Source organism: Coregonus lavaretus, assembly GCF_964263955.1.
Source record: "Coregonus lavaretus genome assembly, chromosome: 7".
Taxonomy (NCBI): domain Eukaryota; kingdom Metazoa; phylum Chordata; class Actinopteri; order Salmoniformes; family Salmonidae; genus Coregonus; species Coregonus lavaretus.
Genome location: NC_139994.1, coordinates 46072713 through 46094319, shown reverse-complemented (window position 1 = coordinate 46094319; position 21607 = coordinate 46072713). Strand labels below are relative to the sequence as shown.

The 21607-nt window shown below is 44.9% G+C and overlaps 1 protein-coding gene across 1 annotated transcript in view; it reads left to right on the top strand.

The window, feature by feature from the left end:
- The window catches only part of LOC311132540 (uncharacterized protein), a gene marked incomplete at its 5' end in the record, with an annotated part of 42226 nt that extends 29845 nt beyond the window's left edge, over nucleotides 1–12381 (top strand). Inside the window, 13 exons of the mRNA XM_084165807.1 lie at nucleotides 4158–4229; nucleotides 4323–4394; nucleotides 4481–4558; nucleotides 4682–4747; nucleotides 5537–5620; nucleotides 5726–5803; nucleotides 6006–6059; nucleotides 6204–6311; nucleotides 6502–6541; nucleotides 6639–6690; nucleotides 6905–7319; nucleotides 7712–7909; nucleotides 10879–12381. Coding sequence (XP_084021933.1) covers nucleotides 4158–4229; nucleotides 4323–4394; nucleotides 4481–4558; nucleotides 4682–4747; nucleotides 5537–5620; nucleotides 5726–5803; nucleotides 6006–6059; nucleotides 6204–6311; nucleotides 6502–6541; nucleotides 6639–6690; nucleotides 6905–7319; nucleotides 7712–7909; nucleotides 10879–11151 — 1590 coding nt within the window. The 3' untranslated portion in view covers nucleotides 11152–12381. The remainder of the gene's footprint in view (nucleotides 1–4157; nucleotides 4230–4322; nucleotides 4395–4480; nucleotides 4559–4681; nucleotides 4748–5536; nucleotides 5621–5725; nucleotides 5804–6005; nucleotides 6060–6203; nucleotides 6312–6501; nucleotides 6542–6638; nucleotides 6691–6904; nucleotides 7320–7711; nucleotides 7910–10878) is intronic.
- Nucleotides 12382–21607: the final 9226 nt, after the last annotated feature.

Here is a 21607-nt window from a genome sequence, read left to right as displayed (position 1 = left end):
TACAAGACCACTGATAATCTCCCTCGATCTGGGGCTCCACGCAAGATCTCACCCCGTGGGGTCAAAATGATCACAAGAACGGTGAGCAAAAATCAAAGAACCACATGGGGGGACCTAGTGAATGACCTGCAGAGAGCTGGGACCAAAGTAACAAAGTCTACCATCAGTAACACACTACGCCGCCAGGGACTCAAATCCTGCAGTGCCAGACGTGTCTCCCTGCTTAAGCCAGTACATGTCCAGGCTCGTCTGAAGTTTGCTAGAGTGAATATGGATGATCCAGAAGAGGATTGGGAGAATGTCATATGGTCAGATGAAACCAAAATAGAACTTTTTGGTAAAAACTCAACTCGTCATGTTTGGAGGACAAAGAATGCTGAGTTGCATCCAAAGAACACCATACCTACTATGAAGCATGGGGGTGGAAACATCATGCTTTGGGGCTGTTTTTCTGCAAAGGGACCAGGACGACTTATCCGTGTAAAGGAAAGAATGAATGGGGCCATGTATCGTGAGATTTTGAGTGAAAACCTCCTTCCATCAGCAAGGGCATTGAAGATGAAACGTGGCTGGGTCTTTCAGCATGACAATGATCCCAAACACACCGCCCGGGCAACGAAGGAGTGGCTTCGTAAGAAGCATTTCAAGGTCCTGGAGTGGCCTAGCCAGTCTCCAGATCTCAACCCCATAGAACATCTTTGGAGGGAGTTGAAAGTCTGTGTTGCCCAGCGAAGGCCCCAAAACATCACTGCTCTAGAGGAGATCTGCATGGAGGAATGGGCCAAAATACCAGCAACAGTGTGTGAAAACCTTGTGAAGACTTACAGAAAACGTTTGACCTGTGTCATTTCCAACAAAGGGTATAGAACAAAGTATTGAGAAACTTTTGTTATTGACCAAATACTTATTTTCCAATATAATTTGCAAATAAATTCATAAAAAATCCTACAATGTGATTTTCTTGAGAAAAAAAGTCTCATTTTGTCTGTCATAGTTGACGTGTACCTATGATGAAAATTACAGGCCTCTCTCATCTTTTTAAGTGGGAGAACTTGCACAATTGGTGGCTGACTAAATACTTTTTTTCCCCACTGTATATCAATCTAACATCGTTTTAAAATGTAATACATCGATTGTATCGATACTAGGAAATAACCCATTGGATTTAAGCACGTCAGACTTTATATGGATGTTTTTTCTTAGGACTTTTAATGATAAAGGCTTTAAACATTACTCGATTCAGTCTGCCTATCCAGCAGCGCAAAGGCGCAAAGACAACAAAACATAGCATGGCGGACGACAGAGGAGAAGCCGACGAGCGAGAAATTATCAAGCCACCATTGCGGTCCTTACAAGAAACAGGAATCTAGGAAACTTCACTTGCACTGTCCAGTATCCAGGTATTTATTTCAGTCACACTGGTTGAATTTTTGGCTAAAAGGTTACTGAATCGATTTCAAGTCACTGAATTGTTTCGGATCGTATCGTTCTAAATGAACCAATATCGTCCTTGAATCGTATCGACAACCACGAATCGTGATACAAATCGAATCGTTGTTAAAACGAATCGTTACACCCCTAATATATATATATATATATATATATATATATATATATATATATATATATATATATATATATATATATATATAGTACCAGTCAAGAGTTTGGACACACCTACTCACCTTACGGGCCCTTCCCAACAATGTAGAGAGAAAGAACATAGAGAATTAATAGAAAAAGTAAAACGCATAATAATAAAAGTAATAATAGATACCCAAAGAGTAAAGATAGCTTGGCTATATACACGGGGTACCGAGTCAATGTGAAGGGGTACATGGTAATTGAGGTAGATAGTGTATGGACATACAGTTGAAGTCGGAAGTTTACACATACTTAGGTTGGAGTCATTAAAACTCGTTTTTCAACCACTCCACAAATTTCTTGTTAACAAACTATAGTTTTGGCAAGTCGGTTTGGACATCTGCTTTGTGCATGACACAAGTAATTTTTCCAACAATTGTTTACAGACAGATTATTTCACTTATAATTCACTTTATCACAATTCCAGTGGGTCAGAAGTTTACATACACTAAGTTGACTGTGCCTTTTTAAACAGCTTGTAAAATTACAGAAAATTATGTCATGGCTTTAGAAGCTTCTGATAGGCTAATGGACATAATTTGAGTCAATGGGAGTTGTACCTGTGGATGTATTTCAAGACCTTCCTTCAAACTCAGTGCCTCTTTGCTTGATATCATGGGAAAATCAAAAGAAATCACCCAAGACCTCAGAAAAACAATTGTAGACCTCCACAAGTCTGGTTCATCCTTGGGAGCAATTTCCAAACGCCTGAAGGTACCACGTTCATCTGTACAAACAATAGTATGCAAGTATAAACACCATGGGACCACGCAGCCATCATACCGCTCAGGAAGGAGATGCGTTCTGTCTCCTAGAGATGAACATACTTTGGTGCGAAAAGTGCAAATCAATCCCAGAAGAACAGCAAAGGTCCTTGTGAAGATGCTGGAGGAAACGGGTACAAAAGTATCTATATCCACAGTAAAACGAGTCCTATATCGACATAATCTGAAAGGCCGCTTAGCAGGAAGAAGCCACTGCTCCAAAACCACCATAAACAAGCCAGACTACGGTTTGCAACTGCACATGGGGACAAAGATCGTACTTTTTGGAGAAATGTCCTCTGGTCTGATGAAACAAAGATAGAACTGTTTGGCCATAATGACCATTGTGTTGGAGGAAAAAGGGGGTGCTTGCAAGCCGAATAGCACCATCCCAACCGTGAAGCACGGGGGTGGCAGCATCATGCTGTGGGGGTGCTTTGCTGCTAGAGGGATTGGCGCACTTCACAAAATAGATGGCATCATGAGGAAGGAAAATTATGTGGATATATTGAAGCAACATCTCAAGACATCAGTCAGGAAGTTAAAGCTTGGTCGCAAATGGGTCTTCCAAATGGACAATGCAATCACAAGCACACTTCCAAAGTTGTGGCAAAATGGCTTAAGGACAACAAAGTCAAGGTATTGGAGTGGCCATCACAAAGCCCTGACCTCAATCCTATAGAAAATGTGTGGGCAGAACTGAAAAGGCGTGTGCGAGCAAGGAGGCCTACAAACCTGACTCAGTATCTCTATTTGCACATCATCTCTTGCACATCTATCATTCCAGTGTTAATACTAATTGTAATTATTTTGCACTATAGCCTATTTTATTGCCTTACCTCCATAACTTGCTAAATTTGCACACACTGTATATATATGTATTTCTGTTGTATTTTTTTTGACTTTGTTTTGTTTTACCCCATATGTAACTCTGTGTTGTTGTTTTTATCGCACTGCTTTGCTTTATCTTGGCCAGGTCGCAGTTGTAAATGAGAACTTGTTCTCAACTGGTTTACCTGGTTAAATAAAGGTGAAATAAAAAAATAAAAAATAAATAAAAGTTACACCAGCTCTGTCAGGAGGAATGGGCCAAAATTCACCCAACTTATTCTGGCAAGCTTGTGGAAGGCTACCTGACACGTTTGACCCAAGTTAAACAATTTAAAGGCAAAGCTACCAAATACTAATTGAGTGCATGTAATCTTCTGACCCACTGGGAATGTGATGAAAGAAATAAAAGCTGAAATGGTTAAGAGCGTTGTGCCAGTATCCGAAAGGTCGCTGGTTCTAATCCCCGAGCCGACTAGGTGAAAAATCTGCCGATGTGCCCTTGAGCAAGGCACTTAACCCTAATTGCTCCTCTAAGTCGCTCTGGATAAGAGCGTCTGCTAAATGACTAAAATGTAATGTAAAAAATGTATTATTCTGACATGTCACATTCTTAAACTAAAGTGGTGATCCTAACTGACCTAAGAAAGGGAATTTTTACTAGGATTAAATGTCTGGAATTGTGAAAAACTGAGTTTAAATGTATTTGTTTAAGGTGTATGTAAACTTCTGACTTCAACTGTGTAACTAGGAATAAAGTGACAGTAAAACTAGCAGCAGCATATGTGATGAGTCAAAAAGTTAGTATATAGCATCTACACCTATCCATGAAATGTCCCACCTGTAAACTGCACAGGTACAAGGTTACCAGAACACCAGGCTTTCCTATTTACATTTGGTATCCATTTGTGTGTATTTTAGGTGAGAAAGGAAGACGTTCCAACGGACACTGTGGATCACCACGTCACAGCAAAGCTACCAGAAAGCAAATCGGTAAACCTGTTCATGAGGCATAAATAAGCAATACTGATGAAGATGTTTTTTTTTGCTGTCATACAGAAGATTTGTTTGCCTTGTGTTTTGCAGCAGCAGAATCCTGGAATGTTTATGGGAATGATGCAAAAAGTCAACCCTTTCAAATCTACAACACCGAATCAGGTAGTCATGATATGATGATCAACCTGTATCATATTGCAAAGTTATGCTAAATATGAAATGTACTATTTTCTCTCCTTTCTTTTCAGGACACCCAGTCCATACACAGTGATTTGTCCTCCAGTGCTGGCAGTCTGGCTGAGAATAACAGTTTTGCAGGCAAAGAGGTAAACCCGTTTATCCTTGGTGCTGAGGCATACATCTTCTTAGTATAGAAATACAACAGTGCTGGTAGAGGAACATTTTTATTATCACTACTAAGTGATTTCTGTGTTCACCTGGTTTTTCAGAACCCTGGGATGTTCAAGGGAATGATGCAGAAAGTCAACCCATTCAAATCTACAACACAAACCCAGGTAGTCTACTCACCCTTGTTGTACTGCATCTACAACACAAACCCAGGTAGTCTACTCACCCTTGTTGTACTGCGTCTACAACACAAACCCAGGTAGTCTACTTACCCTTGTTGTACTGCGTCTACAACACAAACCCAGGTAGTCTACTCACCCTTGTTGTACTGCATCTACACCACAAACCCAGGTAGTCTACTCACCCTTGTTGTACTGCATCTACAACACAAACCCAGGTAGTCTACTCACCCTTGTTGTACTGCATCTACAACACAAACCCAGGTAGTCTACTGACCCTTGTTGTACTGCAAAGGAAGCTCCAATAGTTTAGACTAGTGTTTCCCAAACCTGTCCTGGAGTAACCCCAGCCAGTCCAGTTATTTGATATATTCCAGAACTAGCACTGCTGATCCAACTAATGAAGGGTTTGATGATTAAGAGGCCGTTTGAATCAGCTGTGCTAGTTCTGGAATAAATCAAAGACATGGACTGGCTGGGGGTACTCGAGGAGAGGTTTGTGAAACACTGGTTTAGACTGACTGACTGGTAGAATGTCACTATATGCAAAATGGCAAATATTTAATTGGTAGAGCATGGCGTTTGTAACGCCAGGGTAGTGGGTTCGATCCCCGGGACCACCCATACGTAAAAATGTATGCGCACATGACTGTAAGTCGCTTTGGATAAAAGCGTCTGCTAAATGGTATATTAATATTATTATTATTATTATTATTATTATTAAAATACTCCCCCTCTCTTCCTCTTACTCCCTTCCTTCTTCTCCCTTCATTTCAGGAGACTCAGCCGTTACACAGTGATTCATCCTCCAGTTCTGACAGTCTGAATGACACCAACGTTTTACCCCCTACAGAGAATCAGGTACAACAACACGTCTATGATGTCCCAACTGCAAAATCAAATGCAGGTGTATATTTCACGTACAGGGTTAGCCAAAATGACAACTTACTCCATGACTTGTTACAGAGCGTGTGGTACACAGACAATGACGCAATATTTTCAGTGAAAAGTGAACCTCCACAAGAAAATAAGAAAAGGACTGGGGTATGTAACTTTAAAAAAAAACATACTATTATGACTATTATATTATACAATTCATCAAATGTATTTTAAAAAGTCCTTTTACATCAGCAGTTGTCACAAAGTACCACACTATAATACTATCATCTTATTTAAGTACATCATCTACATAGGGCCTCTTCACAGGGTGTGTTGTTATGTTTCTGTCTGTTTGTCTCTCTGGTAGACATTCCGAATCCGAAGGATTCTCCCTGGTACCCTGTTTGGCTACGGAGCTACAGTAACCATATTTTCACTCTTCCTTTTGGTCTTAGTCATGCCTGTCTTTTTTACTCTAGGTGTTCTTTCTTAATGTTCATATGAATAATAATAATATTACAATTTAATAATATCTTCACTTATATTCATCTTTATTTTCATACAGAATACTGATGCTCAGCCCACAGCCCAGGTGGGCATAGTGGAGGTCCAGAAACTGGAGATGGCTGCAGTGCCAGTACCTAGTGAAGGAAACCCACTGGACAGTGAGGATGTATGTATCACATGTACTATGTTGCATTATGATACTTCATAATTTACTATGACACTGGACGGTGGTTATTGAACATGTATGCCTTAAATCGCAATATAACCGTACAACATATTACTCAGTATGACACTATACCTTGTTTGTGCATTCATACTGCATTATGTGTATGTGACTAATAGTATTTTATTCTCAGAATGAGGAAGGCCTTATGGATTGGTGGAAAACAGTAGAGGGTATGTTTGGCATAAAGCACTATTTTTCACCAGTGTGTATGTGTGTTCTCCTGTCGTTGTTTACAGTAACTACAGGTTATATCTCTGCTCCCCCTAGGTTGGGAAACGTGGAATGAGTCCAACACCTTTGAAGCGGATGAAGGAGAGATGTAAGTATTTACCCATTGGTTATGTCGTTTTAAGATAAATTGTCAATGTGAGATTTCAGGCAATGTGTATTACACGTCTTTAGGGAACCCAACTGAACTTCATAACACCGAGAAATGATATTTATAGTGTAAGATCAGGCTTACTTCTCCAGGATTCTTACTTCTCCTTCCCTTTTTCCATCACTCTCTTTCTCCTCCTTCCCCTCTCTCTCAGGGCAGTGGAGGCGGTGGCGGACCGTGTCTTCATGGCGGCCCGTCTGTTCGTGCGCCTCTTCAACCAGCGCGGTGCCTCCTTACAGCAACGCATCCTGGAGCTCCTATCATTGGCTGACGCCGCCGACAGCTTCCACAAGAGGACTGTGAAGGCCAGCGTGGGGGGTGGAGTCGCCAGCGTTGCCGGGAGCATCACCACTATCACCGGCCTCATCTTGGCGCCGTTCACCATGGGAACGTCGCTCATCGTCACGGCAGTGGGCATCGGCGTCGCGACGGCGGGGGGGGTAGCGTCAGCCTCTGCGAATATTACCGATACGGTGCACTCCAAGACAGACAGGAAGAAGGTGGAGAAGATGATTCAGGATTACCAGGAGGAGATGAAGGATATCAAGGAGTGTCTGGACTTTTTGCAGGTGGGTGTAGGGTGGAGTTGCCCTTAGATCAGGGGTCGGCAACATGCGGCCCACATGCCAAAACTGGCCCGCTAGTGATTTCTTTTGGCCCCCCAAATGTTGGTAGTCTGCCAGTCTGCCTGCCTTTCTTTATAATTTTGTTTTTAAGTAAAAAAAAGACTGTAAAATCACCAGGAATTCAGCAAAAAATGAGTTTAGTTTAGGAAATCTGTTCCCATGTATTCCCACAAATAAAAAAGAAACGTGATCGTGTCTCAATGTAATCAAGGTATGACTTGACCAAGGAATGTCTTGACCTTTGACTTTATATCATGTTGTTGCTTCTTTTCTTACTCTCCCTTTTATTTCTCCCTTGCGCTCTCTCTTTCTCCATCTCTCTCCATCCACCCCAGGTCGGTATGGAGACCCTGGAGGAGTGGGACTTTGACCAGTACGTGGACAGCATCTCTAAGAAATACCTCAACCAGAATGTCAAACACGTGATGAAGGAAGGTGGCCGGGCCGGCAAGGCATTACTAATCAACACAGAAAGTCTGATCAACACCGTGCAGGTTCTCAACGTGGCAGGCGGCGCGGCCAAGGCCGCCCAGGTACATGATTATGATGATGATAGTACATTATTTGTTAGGGACAGATTAGGGACGTGAACGTTTAAACGTTCAAATATTTAAACTAAATTGGGATACTTAACATTAAGAAAAAAAAGTTTTTTCGCCCCACAAAATTAAAATCACAGTGCAGTTATCACAAAACATATTATTTTCTGTGTTATAGCCTAACTAGACGATAAGCTATAAAGGCCTGGGGAAAGTTGCATAATTTAAATAAAACCAGAGAGGAAGAGGCAAACTGTAGGCTACTTTGGTGAATTTGCGAGGCATACAAGACGTTGCTAGATACAGATTACCTTGCCAGAAGATACTGACCCTACCGTTACGCTTGTTTACACTGATCTGCACTGGGGTGAGAACGCAATCATGGTTATATTAAGACACCGTGGAGCCGATGCGAGATATGGGTCAAAAAACGTCAATGCAGGGATGGTATATGTCACTGTACTGCAAATTGTACCTTTATCCATACTGCTCCATCGAGAAGATTGAAATACTGCTAGTTTTCCTGGGAAACTGACCTTTTCGTTCTCATGCTAGATAGCAGTAGCCACAGCAGCCATTATGGAATGCACGTCGTATTGAACAACAAAGGAGCTGATTGGCTTCCTGCCATTCCAAAAAGGCTGTGGTGGCTACTGCTAGCTAGCATGAGGACGAAAAGGGCAGTTTTCTGGGAAAACTAGCAGTATTTAAATCTTCTTGATCCTAACGGAATCTAATTTTGCCATAGAAATGGGAGTCAACACCGGGAGTCGACGTGCAAGGAGTCAATTATTTTGGAGTCGAATCTCCACTACTACGTCGTTAACAGTTAAGCGACAGCTGTGAAGTCCTTTATGGCAATACTTTGAGAAGTTAAATGAAAAGGAAATGCAGACTTTGCAAGTGGAATTGAGGTACAGTAATGGTAGTACAGGTGCAATGCTTAACCATCTGAAACGGAAGCATCGTGAGACCCAAACCGTTCCTTGCGCAGCTGCATTGTGAATTCACATGGAATGTTAAGACATTTTCTTATCGTTTTAACGGAAAACAGATTTTAAAATATAGGTTTTAAACATTAAGAAAAATTCTCAATTTGTCACATCCCTAGGACAGATACAGTGGGGGAAAAAAGTATTTAGTCAGCCACCAATTGTGCAAGTTCTCCCACTTAAAAAGATGAGAGAGGCCTGTAATTTTCATCATAGGTACACGTCAACTATGACAGACAAAATGAGAAAAAAAAATCCAGAAAATCACATTGTAGGATTTTTTATGAATTTATTTGCAAATTATGGTGGAAAATAAGTATTTGGTCAATAACAAAAGTTTCTCAATACTTTGTTATATACCCTTTGTTGGCAATGACACAGGTCAAACGTTTTCTGTAAGTCTTCACAAGGTTTTCACACACTGTTGCTGGTTTTTTGGCCCATTCCTCCATGCAGATCTCCTCTAGAGCAGTGATGTTTTGGGGCTGTCGCTGGGCAACACGGACTTTCAACTCCCTCCAAAGATTTTCTATGGGGTTGAGATCTGGAGACTGGCTAGGCCACTCCAGGACCTTGAAATGCTTCTTACGAAGCCACTCCTTCGTTGCCCGGGCGGTGTGTTTGGGATCATTGTCATGCTGAAAGACCCAGCCACGTTTCATCTTCAATGCCCTTGCTGATGGAAGGAGGTTTTCACTCAAAACCTCACGATACATGGCCCCATTCATTCTTTCCTTTACACAGATCAGTCGTCCTGGTCCCTTTGCAGAAAAACAGCCCCAAAGCATGATGTTTCCACCCCCATGCTTCACAGTAGGTATGGTGTTCTTTGGATGCAACTTAGCATTCTTTGTCCTCCAAACACGACGAGTTTAGTTTTTACCAAAAAGTTATATTTTGGTTTCATCTGACCATATGACATTCTCCCAATCCTCTTCTGGATCATCCAAATGCACTCTAGCAAACTTCAGACGGGCCTGGACATGTACTGGCTTAAGCAGGGGGACACGTCTGGCACTGCAGGATTTGAGTCCCTGGCGGCGTAGTGTGTTACTGATGGTAGACTTTGTTACTTTGGTCCCAGCTCTCTGCAGGTCATTTACTAGGTCCCCCCGTGTGGTTCTGGGATTTTTGCTCACCGTTCTTGTGATCATTTTAACCCCACGGGGTGAGATCTTGTGTGGAGCCCCAGATCGAGGGAGATTATCAGTGGTCTTGTATGTCTTCCATTTCCTAATAATTGCTCCCACAGTTGATTTCTTCAAACCAAGCTGCTTACCTATTGCAGATTCAGTCTTCCCAGCCTGGTACAGGTCTACAATTTTGTTTCTGGTGTCCTTTGATAGCTCTTTGGTCTTGGCCATAGTGGAGTTTGGAGTGTGACTGTTTGAGGTTGTGGACAGGTGTCTTTTATACTGATAACAAGTTCAAACAGGTGCCATTAATACAGGTAACGAGTGGAGGACAGAGGAGCCTCTTAAAGACGAAGTTACAGGTCTGTGAGAGCCAGAAATCTTGCTTGTTTGTAGGTGACCAAATACTTATTTTCCACCATCATTTGCAAATAAATTCATTAAAAATCCTACAATGTGATTTTCTGGAATTTTATTTTCTCAATTTGTCTGTCATAGTTGATGTGTACCTATGATGAAAATTACAGGCCTCTCTCATCTTTTTAAGTGGGAGAACTTGCACAATTGGTGGCTGACTAAATACTTTTTTTCCCCACTGTACAATTAAAACATTTACACATTTAATCATCGACAGGCAGATGCATTGCACCATCATGCTTTAGCTGGTGCTAATTTGCAGCATCCGTCCCTAGATGGGGTTTAAAATAGGGAAAAGGAAATAACAAGAAAACAAATCACTGATCAAAACAAACAATATAAAATGGATCACAAATGGTTAAATTCTTGATGTTCTCCATGTGCTGATTTGCTTGTTCTTATTTTTAATTTATTTTTTTAGGTGATGAGTCTCACCACAGGAGTAATGTCAGGTCTCTTCCTGGCCCTGGATGTCTTCTTCCTGGCCAAGGACTCCATCGAGCTCAACAAGGGAGCCAAGACGGAGTTTGCTGGGAAGATCAGGGAAGTGTGTAAGGATCTGCAGAATGGACTGTTGGAGCTCAACCGCATCAAAGAGCAACTGCAGAAAACTATGGATGGGATTGAGGTGGAGGAAGAGGAGGAGGAGGTGTACGAGTCTGATTCAGAGAAACTGGCCCAGCTGGAAGAATGAGTGAAGGAAGAGAGGGAGTGAAGGAAGTTTGGGGTTGTGAAACCTAAAGCTTTTGACCAAATATTGAGACCAATTTGTTTTGTTACCTACTCCATTACATGCAATATACATATTATATGTCCTATGTTTCAGCCAGAAAAAGGTGCCTAGAATGTTTTGACGTGGCCAAACCTTGTCAAATTGCCATTTTATTTTTCAGTTGAGAATGTAGTGCCTTATTTAATATAACACTGATGGTGTCACTAGTCTTCCTATTTCTGTATTTAGCACATTTTTATGGGTGTTCAGTAGGGGAGACTTGGGTATGTTGAGCCATTCTTTACATTCAGCATCACTATATCAAGGTAAATATAGTATTCTTTCTAACAAAGATATCTACATATATTTCAGGATGTCATGTATCCCTGGAAATAATCAGAATGAATGTAAACATAACGGTTTTGAAAACCATAGCTTGTCCAAAAACAACTTTTTAAAATACTTTTAACATAGGCTCAGGCCCTGGTTTAACCTCATATCCCAGTGATTATGCCTTGCATTACGCCTGGGAAGAAAACACTTCAATTGTGGCCTAGAGGGGGGTGAACCCAACTGAGAAAGGCATTTATCATCATTTGAATATGATTAATCCTACTTCTTCAAAAAACAAAACTTGTTATGCATAAAACTGACAATGTAATCATCATTTGTATGGGGTATATTGATTAGCCAATGGCTCAATTTGCCCCTTGCCAAGTTGTACAATTTACCCCTTGCCAAATTGCACAATTTACCCCAAAGCCACCATTTTGACTATATTAGCCCACACAAGGATGCACTTTCATGTTAGATTTAAGACTTCATATTGTAGCTTATAAAGACCTCAAATGATGTATAAAATGATAAACTTTAGTTTAGGTACAAGCAGTGGTGTAAAGTACTTATGTAAAAATACTTTAAAGTACTACTCAAGTAGTTTTTTTGGGGTATCTGTACTTTACTTTACTAACTTTTACTTCACTACATTCCTAAAGAAAATGATGTACTTTCTACTTCATACATTTTACCCTGACACCCAAAAGCACTTGTTACATTTTGAATGCTTAGCAGGACAGGAAAATGGTCTAATTCACATATTTACTAACAGAACATCCCTGGTCATCCCTACTGCCTCTGATCTGGGGGACTCACTAAATACATGCTCTGTTTGTAAATGATGTCTGAGTTGGAGCATGCCCCTGGCTATCCGTCAATAAAAATAAAATAAAAACTAGAAATGTGGCCATCTGCTTTGCTTAATATAAGGAATTTAAAATTATTTATACTTTTACTTTTGATACTTAAGTACATTTTAGCAATTACATTTACTTTTGATACTTAAGTATATTTAAAACCAAATACTTTTAGACTTTTACTCAAGTAGTATTTTACTGGGTGACTTTTACTTGAGTCATTTTCTATTAAGGTATCTTTACTTTTACTCAAGTATGACAATTGGGTACTTTTTCCACCACTGGATACAAGCATGATGAAACCTATAACACAAATGACTTTGTGAAAATCTTTTTTTTGGACCTAACTTGTTTAACACTTTTTCCATGTGGGTTCTTCCGAAGACTCCAAAGTATTTGTCACATGATTAATTTTGTGTATGGTTTCCTAGAAACAAGGGGTTGCGCAACTAACCCTTCCACAACTTACCCCACTTCCCCCTACTGTGAAATATATAGGTTTTAAAACATGTAGTTGAATAGTAATATATTTTAAATAATGTATTTGTATTGTAATATTGTTGATTAAAATGTCAGACTTAGATGTTGCAGATTCAAGATGACATCTACATAGATTAAAAAATGAATATATACACTGAGTGTACAATATATGAAACACCTGCGCTTATGGGTGGTCCCAGGAATCAAACTCCCTACCCTGGCGTGACAACTGCGCTACCCAGGACCACTAGTATCAATGTCAACCCTGGAGCAATTAGAGATAAGCGCCTTGCTAAGTATACAGCAGAGATGTATACTTAGCAAAAGTATACAGCAGAGATGGACAACCAATTGACTGTATGTACTATCAGTCTTTGTGACAAAAGCAACTGCGGCAGGTAGCCTAGGGGTTAGGGTGCTGGGCCAGTAGCCAAAAGGTCTTTAGGTCGAATCCCTGACCTGGTGAATGTCACGAGAATTTTGTTATCTCAAATGGTTGAAGTCAACTACTTCTTAAGTCTTTGAATAATTCCCAAGAGGTTGTAAATCTCTTAGTTTAAATAAATTAAACAAAGACTCAATCCTGCAATGGTCAGCCTTTATTCATTGAGAGCGCTCTGAAAATCATAGAATGCACAACGTTTTTTATACCTCTACTACGCCCCTAAGTGGGCCAATGAGAAAGCTCCTAGGCAATTGTCACATTTGTCACCACCCTTTAGGCAATTGTCACATTTCTCTGTAAGCTTGAAGAAGCAACCTAGTCGTCTTTTCCTGTGTCTATTTCACACTTATTTAAAAAAAAAACTAATAGTCTGTTGCTGAGCAAATATGTATCTTATACAGACACCTAAGATGGGGACATGTTCTTCAGTGTCTAGTTTCACATCCTGTTTCCTGCTAGCATAGATATGAAAATAAGCCAAAGCCCTTGTTTTTCTTCTAACTAAGCTTAACACATTATCAGATTGTAGTTTTATGATTCTATTACATTCCTATAATTTTCAGGGTGTAATACTTTAGTCACATTAACAAATTCCTCTATCAGTGAAACATTTGTTCATGTGTATGGAAAGCCAAAAGTTTCAAATCGTCTTACCCGGAACACGTCTTAACACTTGTTATGGTCATTTTTCACTTGCTTTTTTCAAGTGTCAAAAGTCATTTTTACACGTATTCTTTACACCTGTCCAGTGTCCATTGACAGGTGATTAGAACGCTTGTTATGGTCATTTTATACATGTTCACTACACCTGTTCAGTGTGCATTTACAGGTGATATTAACGCTCTATCCCAGAGACTAGAGTCTCGCTCCAGAGACTGGGTGGGCCGACCCCCGGGGGCTGGATCCCGGAGGGCACCACTACATCCAGCCAGCTCCCTTCCCCCAGGGATATGGAGAGAGAGGGCAGAGGCTGACCCAGGCAGGGGGGCCTACCCCCGCCCACGGCCACCAGGGGGCACCAGTAGATCCAGCCAGCTCCCTGCTCCAGAGAGATGAGGGGAGAGGGCTGAGGTCGACCAAGGAAGGGAGCCGTCCCCCAGAGAGGGGAGCCAACCCCCGCCCACAGCAACCAGGGGGCGCCAATACTTCCACCCAGCTCCCTTCCCTAGGGAGGTTGCCCGACCCCCGCCCGCAGCCACCACGGGGCGCCACTTCATCCAGCCATCTTCCTGCCCAAGGGATATGGGGGGAGAGGGCCGGAGAGGGGTGGGGCCAACTCAGGGAAGGAGGGCCGACCCCCGGAGAGGGTGCCCAATCTCTGCCCGCTGCCAAGGCTGCAATGGGGCGCCACTCCATCCAGCCAGCTCCCTGCACTAGGGAGATCAGCGGAGAGGGCCAGAGAGAGATGGGGCCTACCCAGGGAGAGGGGGGCCAACACCTGGAGAGGGGGCCGACCCCTGCCCACGGCCACCAGGGGGTGCCACTACATCCAGCCAGCTCCCTGCACCAGCGAGATGGGGAAGAGGGCCAGAGAGGGCTGGGGCCGACCCAGGGAGGGTGAGGTCGTCCCCCGCAGAGGGGGGCCGACCCCCTGCCCTCGACCACCAGGCAGCCAGTACATCACCTTGCTCTCTGCACCAGGAAGAGTGGGGGAGACGGCCAGTGAGGGATGGGCCAACCCAAGGAGGGGGTGCTTACCGCCGGATAGAGGACCCGACACCTGCCCCTGGCCACCATATTATCTCATAGAAGAAAACGTATAAGATCTCCTAAGCCCATCTTAACCTGACCTTATTTTCTGCGTTTTGTCATATTTCTACCAAATCAATGCAAATAGTCTGGGTAGCCATGATGTTCAGGAGTCTTATGGCTTGGGGGTAGAAGCTGTTAAGAAGCCTTTTGGACTTAGACTTGGCGCTCCGATACCGCCTGCTGTGCGGTAGCAGAGAGAACAGGCCATGACTAGGGTGGCTGGAGTCTTTGACAATTTTTAGGGCCTTCCTCTGACACCGCATGGTATAGAGGTCCTGGATGGCAGGGAGTTCACCCCCAGTGATGGACAGGACTTGGTGAATAGAGTGCATAACTGACTGAAACATCAGTCAAAAAAGACAAGAAAGTGATTTAATCGCCATAGCCAGAAAGCCAGACATAAATTGTCTCTTTAAATTATCTTCATTAAATTCTTCAAGGTTCCTTGGACAATCTATGTGTTCTAAAGTATGAGGTCTAAAGTACCCCTGTTTTTCTGTCCCACAGAACTCCAACATAATCTCAAACATCAATTTGTCTAGGTAAACTACTCTATGAGCCATGGTGACATAGACTACCCACTCCAAACAGCTAAACAGGGTTGAAATACCTCAGGCTGCCATTCTGTTTGAACAATACGCTGAAAGGAAACACACTCCTCTTCTGTGACACTAACCATGTTTCTATCCACAGTTTTTATGCGAGTAAAGTCATATCATAATGGAAACAGGAAGTTTCTGTACAATTTTATAAATGCTGACAGATAATTTGTTCGTTCGACAGGGTGGGATCTTTTTGTGTCGGTCAAATTAATGATAAGAGAAAGGGTGGTGGAAATGCCTTTATGTGCAAATATTGATATAATAACCATAATTTCCAAGTAAACTTGGAGTCACGCGATGATAAGGGTTGTGCTCCTCTCACTATGACTCAGGAAACCATGCAGTTTATTAGGCTACAGATGAAATAAGTTATGATGAACTTCACAGGGTGGTGAAAGTACATGGTAAAATCGATGATCTTTTCCAATAAATATTCTGTGTTTTATTCTGGTGACATGATGATCGATGCTTGACTGCGTTTGACAAATCAAAATATTCTCCCTCTTATGCATAAAAATCTCATCACGTAGACTAGGCTACCCACACAGTCTACCCGCACTGTATCTGCAAGCTCTTGGCTAGAGTGTATGTGCCAAGACCAGAGTAGGCAGGCGGCCACTTTTGTAATTTAACGCAACATTTTTTGTGAAAAAACTATCGGTAGAGTTGAAAATGCGATGGAAACACATTTAATTTTTGCCTTTTACTCGGTAGGCCTACATGATAACTAAAGTGAAAAAGTACATTTTGTGTGCACTTCCTCATCACGCACTGACTTTTATCTGCAACAAGTCTGTTTGATGGAAACACCACTCGCTGGTGGGAAAATGTGCATATTTTCTTTATGCATGTTTTCAAATATTCGCATGAATATCTGTCGTCGATTGGATGTGTTACAGGAGGGGGTCGCAGTTCCGGAGCGACCCACTAGGTGTCGTCCTCCGAAAACCTTAGGCACCTCCTCACTCACAGTCTGGACTAATCACCATCCTATTGGTTTCACCTGTGTCTATCTGTTCACCTGTGTATTTATATCCTCACTTCCCTGTGTTCCCTTGCTCAGTTTTCTCTGCTAGTTTCTCTATGTCCAGCAGTACTACTCAGTGTCTGATCGGAGACCTATGAACAGGTACTTGAGAAGTGTTCTCCCTGTTTCGTTATTTGTTTCAGTCTTAGGTAGTATTTCGTATTTTGGCTGTCAGACGGTTTTTGGAGACTTATCGTGATAAGTTTGTTATTTTGTATTTTGGCTTCGGGACCACCAGTAAATATCCTTGTTTCACCATCTCTGCCTACTGCCTACTGTATATCCTGCTCCACACCTGGGTCACACCTCACCCCAACCCTTACAGAAAACTGAGCCAATATGGACCCAGCGGAGGCAGCACAGTATCGCAGCGCATTGGCAACACAGGGAGCTATGCTGAACCAACACGACCGCAGCCTGCAGCAGATCACCGAGAATATCCGGCAGCTGATGATGGCCGTGCAGAGACGGGTGGACACCCAACCAGCCCCGGCACCCGGTGGAGTGGAAGCCGTGGCAACGGTGTCTCCAGTCTCGCCTGCGACATTGCAGGAACCCCGCCGGGCTGCAGGAAATTCCTCACCCAGTGTTCCCTGTTATTCAGCCTACAACCCTCCTCCTTCCTAACGGAGCAGGGCCGGGTGGCCTACATCACCACACTGTTGACGGTTCGGGCCCTTTCCTGGAATACCGCGGAGTGGGGAAGCCAATCTCCGGCGTGCTCCAACTCCTACCAATTCACCCGGGAGCTACGCAAGGTGTTCGACACCTCTCGGGTGGTGTCAGGGCATGAGGCCGGGAGGCGGCTCATGGCCTGTCGGCAGGGTGACCGCACGGTGGCGGACTACTCCATGGAGTTCCGGACCCGGGCTCGAGAGGCAGGATGAGAGGAGACCGCCCTGGTCGTCCTTTACACCCAGGGGCTATCAGAGGGGAAAAAGGACGAACTCTCTTTCAGGGAGCTGCCTGAGCGACTGGATGGCCTCGATGAACTCTTGGTGCGGGTAGACAATCGGCGTCGTGAGAGGGCGCATGAGAGAGGGATGACGCAAGGCATGCCTCCGCGTCTCCCTATCAACCCGGAGGCTTTCCGCCAATTCAGGGAGGAGACGCCTCAGGAGGAGGCTATGCAGCTGGGGGCGGCGTGCTTGTCCAGGATGGAGAGGCAGAGGCGTCTGCGCCAGGGACGTTGCTAGTACTGCGGCAGGTCACCACTGGGACTCATGCCCGGAGAAGCCATGGGAAGCCAATGGGAGGGCCCGTTAGTATCGGGAGGCGTGCTAGCGAGCCGGAACCGAAACCCAGAGACTCCCAGACTTTTCTCCCCGTCAGGGTTCAGTGGGCCCGCGCTTCGCGTCGGGCGCATGCACTGGTGGATTCTGGGGCCGCGGGAAACCTGATGGACGCAGGGCTGGCCCAGGGGTGGAGCGTTCCATTACTATCCCTCTCCGAGCCGGTTCCGGTCATGGGCCTGGACGGCCGGCCGTTGGGGTCGGGCTTCATCACCAGGCGCACTGTCCCTGTGCGTGTCCTTGTGGCGGGGGGGGGGGGCTAAGGGAGGATATCCAGTTTTTCATTGTGGACTCTCCGGAGTGTCACCTCGTCCTCGGGCACCCCTGGCTGGTCGCCCACAAACCCCGGATATACTGGTCCACGGGGCGGCTCATCCTGGAAAGAGGCTCCGCCCCCGTCCTGGTCCAGGCTCCACCGACCTCTCATCAGCCCAAACCACCGTCCCAGACCACTTACCAGTCCTCACCTCTTCCCCAGGTCCCGCACTGCGAACCACCTACCGCCCTAGCGGCGGTTGCCACCGGTAGGACGGCAGCTACAGACTCCGTCACCGGCCCAGACCTGGCAGGCGTTCCCTGGGAGTATTGGGATCTGGGGGAGGTGTTTAGTAAGAGGCGTGCCAAGGCCCTACCTCCTCACAGGCCTTACGACTGCGCTATCGATCTCCTGCCGGGCGCCATGCTCACACGAGGGCGATTGTTTTCCTTGTCCCGGCCAGAGACGCTGGCCATAAGGGATTATATCGACAAGGCACTTGTCGAGGGTCACATCCGTCCCTCTACCTCGCGCGCGGGCTTCTTCGTGGGGAAAAAGGACAGTGGACAGTACGCAGTGGCAGTTCATTGATTATTGGGCGCTCAACGACATCACGGTTAAGAACCGCTACCCACTCTCCCTTATGACGACGGCATTCGAGTTGTTGCAGGCAGCCTGGGTCTTCACCAAGCTGGACTTACGTAATGCCTACAAGCTGGTGTGGATTCGGGAGGGGGACGAGTGGAAGACGGCTTTTAACACACCCAGTGGGCATTACGAGTACCAAGTCATGCCGTTCGGTCTAGCCAACGTGCCTGCAGTGTTCAATGATGTTCTCTGGGACCTCCTCGACTACAGCGTCTTCATGACATCCTAGTTTTTTCAAAGGACATGAGTGAACACCAGCAGCACGTTCGGCAGGTCCTCCAACGCCTTCTCCGTCACCAGCTCTACGTAAAGGCGGAGAAGTGTGTGTTCCACACAGACAGTCTCCTTCCTGGGGTTCATCGTCACCCAGGGGGACCTACGGATGGAACCAGCCAACGTTAGCGCGGTACTGGATTTGCCCCAGCCCTCATCCCTCAAGCAACTAAAACGGTTTTTAAGGTTCGCTAATTGTTATAGGTGATTTATTCGCTATTTTAACTCTCTAGCTGCTCCCCTGACAGCCCTCACCCAGACGAGCGTATGCTCCTTCGCCTGGACCCCCGAAGCAGGGAAGACATTTGATGCGCTTAAGCGGCGCTTTACATCGGCCCAGTCCTATGGCATCCTGATACGTCCCTGCCGTTCATTGTGGAGGTGGATGCTTCAGACGTTGCGGTGGGAGCAATCCTGTTCCAGCGGTTCTTCACAGATGGTAAGACTTACCCCTGTGCGTTTTTCTCCTGTAGGCTGTCGCCGGCGGAGAGGAATTAGGACGTTGGGAACCGTGAGCTGCTAGTGATGAAGCTCGTCCTGGGGGAGTGGAGGCATTGGCTAGAGAGGGCCAACCATCCATTCGTCGTATGGACTGACCACAAGAACTTAGCCTACATTCAAGAGGCTCAACTCGCGCCAGTCCAGGTGGGCGTTGTTCTTCACCAGGTTCCGGTTCACCATCTCATACCGTCCGTGGTCGAAGAACACCAAGCCTGACACACTCTCCCGGCAGTTCGACCCCGTGGACCTGGTGGAGAGGGATGATCCCATTGTCCCCAACGCCCTGATTGCTGCCCCAGTTTCGTGGGGAATTGATAGGATGGTCAGAGCAGCGCTACAGCGGGAGCCCGATCGGGGCTGAAGTCCGTCGGGGAGGATGTACGTACCCAAGGCTGCGCGCTTGCGACTGTTTTAGTGGTCGCACGCTTCCTACCTAACCAGCCATCCGGGGGGCACCAGGACGTTGGAGTTCATGCGTAGGAGGTTCTGGTGGCCATCTGCTGAGGGGGATACGCGCGCCTTCGTGGCTGCTTGCCCGGTGTGCGCACGCACGAAGAGCTCAGGTCAGCCCGCGGCAGGGCTGCTCCGACCCCTGCCTATCCCCAAGCGCCCCTGGTCCCATATCTCGCTGGATTTCATTTCCGCCCTACCGCCCTCTGATGGATATACAGTCATCCTGGTGGTTGTGGACTGGTTCTCACAGGCTGCCCACTTCATTCCCCTTCCCAAACTCCCGTCGCCCAGGAGACGGCTAAGTTGGTGGTGCAGCATGTTTTCCGGGTCCATGGCCTTCCCCAAGATGTGGAAGGCGTTCGCCACCTGCCTAGGCGCCTCCGTCAGCTTGTCTTCTGGCTTCCATCCCCAGTCGAACAGGCAGACGGAGCGCGTTGACCAGGATCTGGAGGGGGTGCTGAGGTGCTACGCCTCCAGCAACCCAGCTACGTTAAGTCAGCGACTGGCGTGGGCGGAGTATGCCCACAACACCCTTCTCTGCTCGTGCACCGGCCTGTCCCCTTTCCAGTGCCAATATGGGTATCTTGGCTATTGATCGGTGCCTTCAAATCTTTGGTATGATTTACTACCATATATGTGCATGCAAATTTATAAGGACAGGCCGAGCTGATGACCTCATTTGAAGACGGCTGCAACCTACATTCCGGTTAGCATTGTGAAGCATAAACGAAGTAAACACGGAATATGTTGAAACACACCAAAAGCAGGGACTCCACAGATCATGAGGATATCTTATTTGTCTGCCTGTGACCTACCATTATTGATCACCAGCCCCAAGAGTCAAAATGTTTATTTTACACAAGGTTTTCACAAAACAGAAAACATCTTACAAGGTATGTTTGAGAGAGGTTGTTGTTGTATGCATTTCGTTTTTATAGTGAACAATAACTACTAGGCACATCCAGTGTGCAAAAACAGTGCAATTACCACATTCGGACACTTTGGAGAGGTTGAAAGGACACTTGAATGTACCCTGTGTCTTGTTTTGTATGCTTTGTACAAAATAATAAAATGCAGGACGACAGGATCTTTATAAACGTAGCTCTTTATTAACTAGCTATAACTGGCATGTTCATGTGTCTCCGGCCATGATCATCTTTAGAATGACCTTACCACCTGGGTGGTCTTAACCAATCATAGCGCAGTATGATATGACGGTCGAATGCATCCAATTACAATTCAGTATGCTGACACATATGAATATTACACCCTGAATACCCCATAACACCACCACAAGGTTTGAGTGAGGTCGATATGGTAGAAATTGTGTTTTTATACTGAACAAATAGCAAAAAACTAAGAAACTGTTATTTTGTGTGTGCTTGATCTTGTGTATTCTGAACTATGTAACTCCTATCTATCTTCTGATCATTTCCTCATAATCTCCCAGATGTCTTCTTTCCAAATATACCAAGTTTTTGCTTGTCAGAATCATGTAATTACACATGAGTAGCAG